The following is a 14,944-nucleotide window of genomic DNA, read 5'->3' on the forward strand; positions in this document are numbered from 1 at the left end:
AGGGTCATTAATGCATGTGTGGAGCGAAAGCTGGTCCGCTTTGTCAGCAAAAAAGTGGGGGGTCCAACACAATATTAGGCAGGTGATCATAATGTTATGCCTGATCGGAGACCATAAAGTTATGCCTGGTCTAAGTATATGTGATCTTAGAGATAGTATTAGAAAAGGATTCTCAAAAATTATTTTTAAAAAGGTTTAATTAATACAGACATTTTTACAGAAGGGTACCAATAATTCTGGAGCAGACTGTAACCACAGATGGGCTACAAATGATGGTGTACCTGATAAAAAGCCAATTACAGTTGGCACAATATATATATATAAAAATAGGTCCTTATACATCGCTTATTTTACCTAATATATTTTCCTTCACCGGCTTTACTCTTTTCCAAGCACTTCCATTATCAGGTGCTATCAGAGGTGATATTTCCAGCCAGATGAAGGTCAGAGCAGTCATGAAGGTGGGTGTCTGGTCTTCCTCAAACACACCGCTCATTAGTCATGCTTCCACACACAGCTCTGTAAGTGTGAAAAGCACTACTGCCCACCTAGGCTAGAACCTTTCCAGAATCTTCTGCCCTGACCTGCCATCTTGTGTCAAGCTTAATAGGCTCGCAAGCAGATCGATTCATCCATGCTAGTAAGTGTGACTAAATACATCACAAAAAGGGAACGAGAAAGGAAAGGAAATCATAAAAACAAAAAGTCAGGCTTTTACTCTGTCCTGCTTGGTTCTGTTGGGGAAAATATGTGTATGTTAGGTTTGTGCATCTCCATAACTGAGGCCGATGCAATTCACATCTCAATGCATAGGCTGCGTTTGAGATACATATCGATCATGATGCGAGTTCGATTTGATTCGACACAATGCGAGTCAATGCGATACGATGCAATGGGAAAAAAGTATGCAATTCAATACGGTACTGACAGTTCGCTTCTTTGGTTCTGACACACGTCCTGAATCGGTGCTGAGAGAACGCGCTTCAGAAACATTTTAGCGAGGAGAAATCAATCTGCGTATAAAATACTGGTCACAAACTATTGGTCTCTTTCTAAACACTAAAAGTATGGCGCAGTTACTAATAATTATATGTATGGAACACGCTTGGTGTTATACGTTAGCTTCACTGATCTTACCCCGCACGCATTCCTCCGTATTCGGCTTTGTTCTGCCGATCGAATTCATCACCGCTGCAGTTAAGACAGCGACAAGGACCCCAGGAAATCACAACACTTGGTTTATTGAACATCGTGAGATGAAACTCATACATTAGCCACAGCGGATTAAACAGCGCATCTCATCTCTCTCTCTCTTCATTCCCACAATTCCAAATCCCTGTTCTTGGTGTATTATCTTGGATATTATTCTAATAATATTCTAATTGTTTATTATTGTTTACTGTTCACTGTTTACTGCCATAAGCATTTTTTGTATATACATCTTTTTCTTTCACATATATATCTATCTTTATATCTTATATATCCTTATATTTTATTTTACCGTATTTTTCGGACTATAAGCCGCTTTTTCCTAAGTTTTGAACCCCGCGGCTTAAACAACGAAGTGGCTAATATATTAATTTTTCCTGGGTTTTTCCCGGTTTCACAAACTTTAAGCCAAAAAACTGAACCCCATAATATTAGACCAATGAAATTTCCGAACGGAAACGAAAAAACGCACCTCACCTGTGTTCTGAGCTGCACGGCATCGGGCGAAAAAACTTTTTTTTTTTTTTTTTTTACGCACGACGATGCCAGAAGAAAACTCCCGAGAGAAATAGTTGTGAAAGAAAGGAGGAAGACAGTAAACAATGACTTTCTTGGTCGGCTACTGTTTAGATACAAGCCGTTGTAACACGTTGAGTCTGGGTGAACACACGCAGTAATACTGGAAAAATGCTGTGCCGGTCTTTTCCCAAAATACAGCTCTGCTCTTAAAGGAAGCGCAACATATTTTACCCGTTACACTGTGTGTAACGTGTCTTTCGTTAAAGCCTGTGTAAAGTTCATTAGTGTAGACTTATAGACAGGTGCGGCTTATTTATGTTAAAAATTTTAATATTTGTAAGATTCAGCGTGTGGCTTATATATGGGTGCGCTTTATAGTCCGGAAATTACGATATATAGTTTTTATACTTTATTTATCAGTCTTATGTATGTGTATGTGACAAAATTTGATTTGATTTGATAAAGTCAATAATAACCTTGAATTTCACTCTCGACATTGAAATAAATAGTTTTTTTCTGATGCAAACATGTTAAAAACTATGCGTTGTGATACAAACGCCAATTTTTTGTGAATGTGAATCTGTGAAATTTACCATCCCCAGTGCATCCTGTAGAGGAGAAGAATCTCTGCGGGGTTTACCACGAGTGGCTCACATATTTTAATAAGTATTTAAATAATTCCATCAAAAATTCCCTGAAATCCTACCTGCTTGGTCCTTTCCCGCAGTGCTTGGTCCTCATAGTGCGGGTGGTTTGTCAGGACTCGGCCTGTGCACAGCTTTATTCCAGCCAGAAGCTGCATACTGCCTGCAAACACTGCACTCTTGGGGGTCTTGCCGCTGCGGAGAGAACATAAGGGGTTTGACTTTACTTATTTTGTATTTTTACGCTTCTTTAACATCGAATTGTATGCGAGTGTGTTTTTGCGGATGTGTGTACATATAAAGGCGTGTGTCGGAATTTGCACAGAAACTCGGCTGTACTCAGCTGCTGCCATTTATTTTTCGAACAGAAGGAAGAACGTTAACTGGCTCGGCAGGAGGGCGCGCACTCGAGCGTGCGCTAGCATTACTCATGTGCAAAATGCTCCTATTGGAGACATTTGGGACGCCATCATCACTTTTAAGGCTCATTCGGCTGCGTTCGAGGGTTACACGCCGCATCATTACAGTAAATGCTGTCTAACTGCCGAATCCGTTTTTTTTTTTTTGGGGGAATAATACAGCATTTTCTGTCAATCCATTTTTTTTTTTATCTTTATCTACCTAATGGGAAGCATATGGACAATTACCATTGACAAACATTTCCACACACATCTCCTTAGTGAGAAAAGAACCCGAAAGTGAGTCGCTTATAATGAATGCCTTAAGGCACCAAAATCTAAACTGTTCTTCTCTATTGTGAAAATATTTCAGTGAAACTTTTTTGTTTTTTTTTCACCGTTTTATCCAACTTTTAAGTGTTATCCATGCTGTTAAATCCTTTTTGGTATCACCAAAATCTGAATAGGTAGTTCATTTACAAAATTGTAAAAGTCTATTGTACTTTTGAGTGAGAAATCCATGTACACCTTGGAGAAAAATATGCAAAATAAAATACCATTAGGCTGTTATTACTGTATGAGTGAAACCAGGATGGTGATTATTAGTTTCTAAATGTGCTGACTGAAGGAAAACCTTAGCACAGATCAGCTATAATTTCCATATGTGTGACAAGCAACAATATAGAAACAAGATCATAATAGATTCATAATACCCACCGAAGAGATTGGAGCCCCGCCCCTTTTGTTTTCCTATTGGCCTAAATAAGAGCATGCAATTTTATTTACCAGTATGGGTTTTTCTTTGGGTGAGGCTGATAGCGATATTTAGAAATCAGAGCCGTCGATGCTGAAATTGCTGCCCGTTATGTTTGGCCGACATTTAAGTAATAAGAAGTGATACAGAAAATAGTTTAAATAAAAAATGTCTTGGAACAACACAAGCCTCTCTAATCAATGCATTTGTTACCAGGTGTTGGTACCCGTGCCTCCCTGTACCTAAACTACAGCTAGTTGAAGGCTCATTAACGATCAGTTCCAAAAACTTGCGTTCTCTCTCCAAACGTTATTCTCATTCTCTCACCAAAAGTAGCATTATATTTAACCAATGAAATATATAAGGCTAGATTAAGAACAAAGGATAAGAACTTAAATCTTAAAAATGTTGCTCTACTCAGATGCCATCTGTATTTTTCGTCCGATTCTGTATGTGGAATCAGAGGCGGAGCTCGTCGAAGAGAAAGAGAACACACCGAGTGGATATGCAGCTTAGCGAATGAGCACACAGAAAAAAAACAGAACTGATGAAAGCAAAAAAATGACTGAGTAAAGATGGAACACACTGATTCTTGCTACTTGCCTTTGCAACCTAGCATACACGATTGGAAAAAGCTACACGGATCCGTTAGTGTTGATCGCGGCAGGTGTAATTGACGCTTGCTTTATACAGTTCTAGTTCTTCTGGTTTCCCTGTTTGTATGCCAAACACAGAATACTGCCACCTGCTGGTATGGGTAAGCTCTGTTCTCTCACTCAAGCGGACAATGTACACGCTAGTCCGGTGTTTTCGCGGAGGCGCCTGCCTATTAATTGGCCCAATTTATTGACCCAATTAATTGGCCCAATTTGCAGCACAATCCGATTAATAAAAAAAGGAAAAAGATTATGCAAATCAATCGGTCAGATATCTTTCAGGTGCCTCCCGTATCACCCTAAAACTGGGCCCCAAATGCTACAGCTAAACCTTAGATGTTAACACCCCTACTGAGCGTATATAAACCATGTCACCGGGAATAGTTATCGCTCTTGACTGCGAGGCACAAAAACAGTTGGTGTTAGACTCAAAAATGAGGTGATGGCATTTGTATGGAGCGTACGCTCAACGCCGAGGACGGTGTCATCATGACAGATGTTTTGCTGGCAGGAAAGTTTTATGGTGACAGGCACGCGTTCCATTTTGTTCCATCAGAAAAGAAGGAACGTTGCGTTCTGGGTAATTTGTCCTCGAAGGAACCTCGGAAGTCTTTCAGCTGGTTCAATAACGAAGCATCGAGGACATGACGGTTATGTACTGTACAAATATACTCTTGCTTCTATGTTTTACACACACACACACACACACACACACACACACGATGCTAGACGAGCTTTCAATTACAGAGGAGTGATACACTAGTGGAGTTGAACAAGGTTGAAAAATGGCTACAATTACAATAGGCTGTCTCTCAGCGTTCTGTCTGGCCCCCCTCTTCGCCGACATCGTCACCTCTAATCAAACGGAGACAGTGAGAAAGAAGGAAAGAAAGATATGGGAAGAGAGAGAGAGAAAGAGAGAGAGAGAGAGAGATGTAGAAGACTGAAGAACAAGTGTGCGAGTGAGGAAGAGCGAGTGAGTAAAGAAGAATGAAAGTAAGGATTCTAGCAGTAATAGACTACACAGAGGTTGCCATTTGTCAGTGGGTGGCAGAGCGACTTGTCCTCTGGCGCTGGCTAATGTGAGAAGAAAACGAGGTGCTATTGGACTCCTGAGGGAAGACTTTGAAGAAGAAAACCACCAAGTACAGTAAGGAACGGCATCGCTGTTGTTACGGCTCCACACACATACACACACACACACACACACACACACACACACACACACACACACACACACACACACACACAAACCCCACAGCTCTACAGCCATGTGGGAGACAGAATTTAGCAGCTAAATAGCAGATGTGTGCTCTTTATACACCACACACACCACCATCTCCACACTCGGTCCAGAGGAAGGATTAAGCTGCAACAAAGTGTGTGAGCTCGTCTTTATGTCTTTCCACATATAAATGCACACGTTTTTTGATTTTTTTTTCTCCAAGATTCTCATAGGCTCTTTACTTGCCCACTCAAAACATTAAATCCCATAATTCCCTGCTCAGGGCTAAGTGCTCCCTTCCGCCCAAGTCATTGCATTATCGATATTAAAAAGGAAAACAACCTGATTATCTGCCAGGATCACACGAGAGTGGTGGCATCCTCTTTCACAACAGCTTTTCACTCCCGGGTCTCATGTGATCCATCAAAAAGTTGGAGGATAAATTTCACACCTCTCAGTTTCCGTTTCTAGCTCCAGACAAAAAGAGAGAAAAAAATATTGTGATAAAGGATTAACCTTTGACCCTGCTGTCTGGGTTACTTCCTGCCATGGGAAAGGAAGAAGGGTCACTTCTGTTTAATTAACTCCATATTGACAAGAGATTTTTCTGGCCCTTGGCTGATTAGCATTTTAGGATTTTTATTCCTGCGTTATATTCTTTTGCATAAATGTCAGCTCGTGCTAGTTAGCACCTCGCTGACATTATAAAAATTGATTAATGGCATTAATATTAAAGAGACCGGGATAAGAACATTGACCTTGCCAGTCACTGTCAGGCGCGAAGATGCCCGTTTATTCTTTTTTCCCCCCACAGTACACTGGTACTGGTCATCATACTGATAACTAAATACTGAACACATCCATTTACCTGGACTGGTTTGTGAAGGTGATCCAATTAAAAAAATAAAAAACCTTCAAGAGCAAACAAAGAACTCCTAGCAAAGAGAATAAAGGAGGTCTGACGCGTTTCCAAAAATCAATTTAATTATGGCAGACTGATATGTTTGATCTTGAAGTACCTGACAACCCACAGAGATTCCTACTGAGATGCCAGGCTTTACCATCAAACATTAAAAGCAACAAATATACAGACTGATTTCGCAAACCCAGATAAAACTCTACCATGTTCTGGGGATGGTTCTGAAAAAAAAAGGAAGACAATCCTGGAGGGAATTGTCATCCAGAGAACCCAGAGGATTAAAGATTAACATGCCTACAAAGTTTCATGCAAATGATGTATCAAGTTAGAGCAGAGAGAAGAGCAGTGGGTGTTTGGAGTCAACAACTGTAGATAAGGTTAGAATGATGAAGTCAAACTCGGCTCCATGAAATAAGATGTGAACTTATAGCTGGCATGTTGCCAAGGACTCCTAATTTGTTGGAATTGTAGAAGATGGCAACGGAAGAGTGACAAAGCTAAGGAAAGGACAAGGAATGAAAAGGCAAGGGCAGGTGTTATGTGCTATATAATGATAGATTGATAGACAGACAGACAGACAGACAGACATGTATATATTAGAGCTGAAACAATTTTGAATACAAAAAATAATTGGGGCAAATTAGTTTGCCTTTAGTTTTACTTTGCCTGGAAAATGACGTACACCCGTTTCCAGCCCTGTTTTGTGCGTACGCCACTTTGCAAAGGTTGTCCACACCATCTGCGTCACCAATTCCCCTTCTCGCCTTTTGTGTTTCCGCGTTGTGCGTACGCAGGACTCAGAGTTTACTTACAGGTGCGCACTTTTTCCTGTCAAGTTTGTTTTTTTGCATGAAAAGAGGTTTTCGTGCATTTTCAGCCGCGTTTTGTGCAAATCCAGATATGAGAATCCAGATATATCGAAACCAGTATTTACTCCAAATAAAATGTCAACAACTCTTTGAATTTACAGAAATAAATTGCTAAAATGGCTGCCCATCGATTTAAAATAAAAGGATTAACGAGTTCGGTAGTGGGTGGACATAATACAACTGCATGCTTAACATCAGTCTTTTTCTCTCTATTTGGTCAGCAGAAAGCCAGCAGAAAGCCAGCAGAAAATCCATTCCAATGTCAGTTAGGTGGACAAAGCAGGCCGGTACAGCCTACGTTAAAGAGAGAGAGAAAGGCAGCGAAAGAGAGACAGAGAAAGAGGAAAATTTCTTTAATCTTTAATCTTTAAGACTTTAATCTCCACCACCCTGGACGCTGGATATTAATACCTCCAAAAATTGATTCTTTTGGATTAGATGTTTAAACTCTAGCATATTTGATGTCAAGTTTGTCAGATATTCTACCAGAGAAGGGTTATATTTATATAGAGAAATTTACATGGCAAAGACTCTCAACAAGTTGATTGAAACTTTTTAAAATTGCTCCTGCTGTCTGAAAAGCACTATGTAGTGTCTGCAGATTACTAATGCATGCTGTGAACTTGCTGTTCCACCTCATTCCAAATATATTCCAAATTATATATTCTATAATACAGTTTCTCATTTTCTTGTTCTGGAAACCAGCTTGAGATAATGCATGTCATGGGTTTTAGTATTTTGCAATACCATTTAATGGAAAAAGAACACCATTAGCAAGAAGATACCCAGTGGCAAATTTTGTCATGTTGGCATAATATGTTTAATGGCACCTTATACCACAAAAAAAGGGGAGAGAATTTTTTTTTATTAAATGTCAGTAAAATTGGAATCATAAAATTGCCTGGCGTTATTTATTACTATTACTACTGATTATTTATAACACAGTTTATTATTATTTATATTAACAGTTTACATTTTTAAACAATTTTATATAAAACTTGAAATAAAATCTTCTACAGATATGATCTACATAACTGTTCTGCTTATTTCAGCATACTTTAACAAATGTCTTCATTCCTTCCATCCTTCATTCATTTACACCCTCGATATCCGGAATTCTCAAGATTTTCTCCTTTCAAGAGAAATTCTTGAAGCTGAACATAACGCAAAATAATTCATATCACTAAACTGTTGTAAAAAAAACTAAAATCGTACAAACGTTTTACAGTGCACTAAAAATCGGATTTTTTTTAGCCCTGGCATTGTTGTGCATGTTTTAAGTTTAATAATAATGCTTACAAAAACACACAAAAAAACAATGACGCTGCGCTTAAAGTCTGATTTGAAGACTAAACTTGAGGTCCGCCACTTAATATGTTCATGAGGGAACTCAGATTTTGTTTAGAAAAAGGATTGCATTCGGTACACATATGCACCATTCCGAAAGCACTGCACCAAAAAAGCACGATATGAATAAGCATCCAACATTAAAGAATATAAACACATTCAGTTTACTACTTTTCACTATTGCCACAAACTCTAAAATAATGAGATCTTTATTTGGAAACTGAAGCAGCAAAAATACACATACTGTATACACAAATATACAGAAAGCCACACTGAATTATTGCCTTCTTTTACACATGACTCTCTTCTGCTATAATATTTTTCAAGTGCTTAGTTGGACCTCTGAAATACATTCCTGTATCTACATCGTGACTGATGACCCCTGCTCTATACGACTATGGAATTCATTGGCTATGTGTATTTATTTTCTCTCTTCATTTTTCCCAGCCTTGCATACAGGGTTCTTAGGTGACCTGAACAGACACTAAGGCCTATCATTTCAAGGTTTCATGAGCACATTCAGATATTTTCTATTGTGTTGGCATCACGTTCAGAAGGTTTTTATAGGCTTGAATGAGAACTTTAAAGAATACATCTTAGCTGAGCTGCAGTTTCGAGAGACAAAGTCACAGAGGCCACGTGTTTTGCCCACACACGTGCTTGCGAAAGCAGAAAATAAACCTCTTGACCATTCTGAATCGAGCTGCACATGGCTTGCTGGATTTGTATTAATAAGCAGGTGCCCTTAAGTGGCAACAAACAGCACTTGTCCCTGCCAAAGTACCAACTACAATTAACAAGCTACTCTGATGCAGAGCAGATATCTGTTGGCCATGCTCGTAGCCTTGCCTCGTGAACCTTTTTAGCTTTGATCCTGAAACGACTATTTCGGAACTGCACAGAGCTGCTGGAGATTTTGTCAGCGGGGGCCATCAAATGTGTGTGGAGGAAAAGGCGGAGGCAGACAGCGAGTCACTGAGGCAAACAGCAACAAAGAGAAAGCAAAAAAGAAAGCATCCACTGAGTGAGGAGAAATTCTGAAGAAAAAAAAAGCTGAAATTTAGTTCAATGATTAGATCGCTGATTGGCTGAGAATGGCAACTAAATTGGCATGTGATTGATCAGGAATAGAGGAAAAAGTTTAACATTACATTTAAGGCATTTAGCAGACGCTTTAATTCAGAGCAACATCCAAAAGTGCTTCAGAAGTCTCAAGTGACTCGGTGTAATAGGTTGGTAAGTAGGAAGGTAGGTAGAGGGATAAAACTTTGTCATTGCATAGTACAGGTATACTGCAATGAAATGCAGATTTACAAGAGCAAACTAAATCTTAATTAAAAATACAGCAATCCCCCGTTTATCGCGGTGGTTACATTTCCAAAACAGACGAAAAACCACGATAAACGACCCCAAAATTTAGTTTCTAATCACTTAAGCCGTAAATCCTCCTCCCACACACTTTAAACACACAGAAAAACATTTGCAAGAATATAACGAGATGAATTGTGTAAATCTGTAGAAATACAGTACACTATATCGCATTTATAGTGAGTACATGTACTGTACAGTTCTGTAGTAGCGTAGCCTATGCGTAGTTTATTGTTGTTTATTGGTTGAAGTGTCCTATGATGTCAGAAAAGAGTCTGAGTTAAAGATACACATCAACGCATTCTTCACTTCACCGTACTGTTGTAATTGTAATTATTTCAACAAAAATGCAATTTCGCGACAAACCAGGGGGCGGTAAAGCGGAGGATTACTAAGTATATGTGTGTGTATATATATATATATATATATATATATATATATATATATATATATATATATATATATATATATATATATATAAATTTACAGGTTGTAGCAGAACTACATGGTCGACTAGAGCTCGACTAAAAAAAACGTGTTCAATTACATTAACTCAGCTGCACAATTAAATCTTGATTCAGTGGCATTCTGAAAATACATAACAATTATGGTAAAGTGTGAAAGGTGAGGTGACTGAGTTAATAAAAAACTGGGATGTGAGTCGAGCCACAGGTGGAGAAAGCACTTTAAGGGTTCAAGTTAGCTAAGTTTATTCTGCAGCAGCTACACTGCATTCAAAATCCAAAGAAAACTGTATGACAAACAGAGTGGGAGACAAGAAAGAGGAAATGCAAACAGTAGAAGAAGAAGAGCAAGAAAACAGAGAAACTGCAGCAATCCACAAAGAAAAGTGTCTTTTGTTCATTTCGAGAACATAAATTACACATGGTCCGTAGGGTAACAAACGTTTTTTTTTTCCCGTCGGAGGAAATAAAAGGCTAATTTGTCTTCATTATTAGAAAACAAGGCAACATTTGGAAAGAATGCAGCTTTTCCCCCTCAAACTGACAAAAGGACACGTGGTATAAAAATCACAAAACCATAGAGAGGAAATTAATTACATGGCAGACAGACATTCGGAGTGATAATACTGGCTCTGATGACGGCACATTACAAAGCGGACAAAGACCACGTGAGGATCCGTGGGACTGAGGGAGTCTGAATGAAAGGCCATGGATCACTCATACTAAGGAGAAACATTCTCTCTCTCTCTCTCTCTCTCTCACACAAACACACATACCAACACATTTCAAAATATTTGAAGAGCTCAGTAAAAAACTACACTCTGTCCTGCTCTGTTCATGAAAAGTTCCTACACACACACGACTGCAGATAACATTAACCTGGAGCGTGTGATCATTACAGTTTGTGACTGCGCTGCTCAAAGCAGCTCCTCTCCACTGCGATCCAAACTATCATCGGACATACTGTAAAGAGGCCAGAATCGAGTGAAAAATCCAACAGTGACAGGATCTGAATCAGCTCTTGACAAAGTCCTTACTCCAGATGTGCTTCCATTATCTGCTTAATGTGCCAAGGAATTATGCAAGCCTTTTTCGGCTCTATTGAGAGTAGCTTCTGATAGTATATCTACAGTTAATGAAGCCCGCTAGCAAGCTGGTGCCCCAAAAACGTCAGCATTTCACGAGCAGTCTGGACCTCGTTAAATAACTTTTTCTCTCCTGCTTTATGACTTGACAGGAACTTCATTCAGATTCATTGAGCTCAATTCATGTTCAATGTCACGCGTATCTATAAATACAAGCATCTAAAAAAGAGCTTTAAAAAAAAATCTTTGAGCCTACGTTCCATGAGTCAAAAACTCAATTACTGTTAGAATCAGATACTCTAAGACTTTAACTCAAGTCATATTGGAATTGGTGAATTTTAACTATACTTTTTATTTGAGTATGATTTTCAGGTATTCTTTACACCTCTGTTGAAGACAAACTTAATGAAGTATCATAAGTAAACAGATTATAGAAATCAGAATTTAAATGTTAAATCAACTCAGGAAATGTTAGGAAGGGTATCCAGTGTAAAACGTGCCAAATTAAATATGCGACTCACGTATCAGAAATTCGAGGCCCGGGTTACCAACGACTGCCACGGGTATTTTAAGCCAACAAGAAAATTGGGCTACTGTTGGCCAAAGAAGGAGAAGGAGAGGAGGAAGAGGTCTACAGAGACAGCAAGGAAAGGAGAAGTGTAGGAGAGTGGAGGTTAGGGTGGGTTATTTAAATGTTAGTACAATGGCTAGTAAAGGGAGAGAGGTAGCTGATGTGATGGAGGGGAGAAAGGTAGATATGTTGTGTGTTCAGAAGACCAAGTGGAAAGGGAGTAATACCAGAAACATTGGAGGGGGGTTTAATTGACATGGACTATGTTCTATGCAGGAGATGCAACCTGAAGGAGATTGGAGACTGTAAGGTGTTGGCGGGGGACAGTGTAGCCAGACAGCATCGAATGGTGGTCTGTAGGATGGTTTTGCAGGTGAAGAAGAAAAGGATGAGAGTGAGGACTGAAAGAAGAATAAGATGGTGGAAACTGAGGGAGGAAGACTGTAGTGTAAGATTGAGGGAAGAGGTCAGACAGGAGCTCAATGGTGGTGGAGAGGTGCTGGATGATTGGGCGACTACTGCAGAAGTGATAAGGTACTTGGAGTGACATCTGGAAATAGAAAGGAAGACAAAGAGACGTGGTGGTGGATTGAGGTAGTGCAGGACAGCATAAGGAGAAAGAGGTTGGCAAAACAGAATTGGGATCGACAGACTGATGAGAAAAGTAGGCAGGAGTACAAGGAGATGCAGCAGCAGGTAAAGAGGGATGTGGCAAAAGCCAAGGAAAAAACATATTAGGAGCTGTATAAGAAGTTGGACACTAAAGAAGGAGTAAAGGATTTATACAGATTGGCCAGGCAGAGGGACCGAGCTGGGAAGGATGTGCTGCAAGTTAGAGCAATAAAGGATGGAGATAGAAATGTGTTGACTAGTGAGGAGAGTGTGTTGAGAAGATGGAGGGAGTATTTTGAGCAGCTGATGAACAAGTAAAATAAGAGCGAGAGAAGGTTGGATGATGTGGAGATGGTGAGGCAGGAAGTGTTAGGATTAGTAAGGAGAAAGTGAGAGCAGCAATTAAGAGGATGAAGAGTGGAAAGTCGGTTGGACCAGATGACATCCGGTAGAAGCATGGAGATGTTTAGGAGAGATGTGAGTGGAGTTTTTAACCAGATTGCTTAACAAGATTTTGGAAGGTGAGAGGATGCCTGAGGAATGGAGAAGGAGTGAGGGTTTTTTAGAATAAGGAAGATGTGCAGACCTGCAGTAATTACAGGGAAATGAATAAAAAATTAAATATAGGAAAGTATTCGAAATCTCATTCATCACAGAGGACAACTCAAACAAACTATAAAAATACCAAGGGTATGAATAATTTTGAGAACTGTGTATATATACACACACACACTGACCAGGCATAACTTTATTCCAATGAGCAGTAATAACATTCTAACCACCTGCCTAATACTGTGTTGCCCCCCCCACATTTTGCTGCCAAAACAGTTCTGAACTGTTGAACATTAACAGCATTTAATTTAAGCTACAAGAGCTTGTCTGTTAGATCGGACCAAACGGACCAGCCTTCCCTCCCGATGTACACCATTGTTCCTTCCTTGGACCACTTTTGTTACCACTGTAGACCAGGAACATCCCACAAGACCTGCAGCTCTGATCCAGTCGTCTAGACATCACAATCTGGCCCTCGTCAAACTCGCTCAAATCCTTACGCTTGCCCATTTTTCCTGCTCCCAACACATCAACTTTGAGGGCAAAATGTTCACTTGCTGCCTAATATATATATCCCACCAACTAACAGGTGCCATAGTAAGGAGATATTCATACATACAGATATGGTATCTGACAAAAGTAACACATTTCAGCAACCATTTTATTATATGTTCTCAAGGAACAATATTATAGAAATGAAAATTGGATATATTAGTAAAGTAGTCAATGTGCAGCTTGTATAGCAGTACAGCTTTGCTGTCATCTGAAAATAACTTAACATACAGCCTTTATTGTCTAAATAGCTGGCAACAAAAGTGAGTACCCCCTAAGCGAACATGTCAAAACTGTGTCCAAAGTTTCACTATTTTGTGTGAGCACTATTGATATTTAGCACTGCCTCAATTCTCCTGGCATGGAATTCAACAGAGCTGCACAGATTGTTGCCGGGATTCTTGTCCACTCCTCCATAATGACTTTACAGAGCTGCTGGATGTTAGACGCACGTTAGACCCTAAATCTAAACATGATCCAGAAGCGCAGACATTTTCTCTGGGCCAAGGCTCATTTAAAATGGACTGTCGCAAAGTGGAAAACTGTTCTGTGGTCAGACAAATCAAAATTTGAAGTTCTTTCCGGACTAAAGAGGACCAGGACAACCCAAGTTGTTATCAGCACTCAGTTCAGAAGCCTGCATCTCTGATGGTACGGGGTTGCATAAGTGCGTGTGGCATGGACAGCTTACAGATCTGGAAAGGCACCATCAATGCTGAAATCCAAGTTCTAGAACAGCATATGCTCCTATCCAGACGTCGTCTCTTTCAGGGAAGACCTTGCATTTTACAACATGACAAGGCCAGACCACATACTGCATCAATTACAACATTATGGCTGCGTAGAAGAAAGATCTGGGTACTGAAATGGCCAACCTGCAGTCCAGATCTTTTACCTATAGAAAACATTTGGCGCATCATAAAGAGGAAGATGCGACAAAGAAGACCTAAGACAGTTGAGCAACTAGAAGCGTGTATTAGACAAGAATGGGACAACATTCCTATTCCTAAACTTGAGCAACTTGTCTCCTCAGTCCCCAGACATTTGCAGACTGTTATATAAAGAAGAGGGGATGCCACATAGTGGTAAACATTGCCTTGTCCCAACTTTTTTGCGATGTGTTCATGCCATGAAATTTAAAATCAACTCATTTTTTCGTATTAAAAAAGATACATTTTCTCAGTTTAAACATTTGATATG

At 39.6% G+C, this 14,944-nt stretch overlaps 1 protein-coding gene across 1 annotated transcript in view; it reads right to left on the reverse strand.

Moving 5' to 3' along the window:
• Window positions 1-14,944, reverse strand: part of dpy19l3 (dpy-19 like C-mannosyltransferase 3) — a 72,905-nt gene that overhangs the window by 12,929 nt on the left and 45,032 nt on the right. The window contains 1 exon segment of the mRNA XM_046840638.1: window positions 2,435-2,567. Within this exon segment, the coding sequence (XP_046696594.1) occupies window positions 2,435-2,567 (133 nt within the window).

This window comes from Silurus meridionalis, chromosome 26 (assembly GCF_014805685.1).
Source record: "Silurus meridionalis isolate SWU-2019-XX chromosome 26, ASM1480568v1, whole genome shotgun sequence".
In the NCBI taxonomy this organism is placed as follows: Eukaryota; Metazoa; Chordata; class Actinopteri; order Siluriformes; family Siluridae; genus Silurus; species Silurus meridionalis.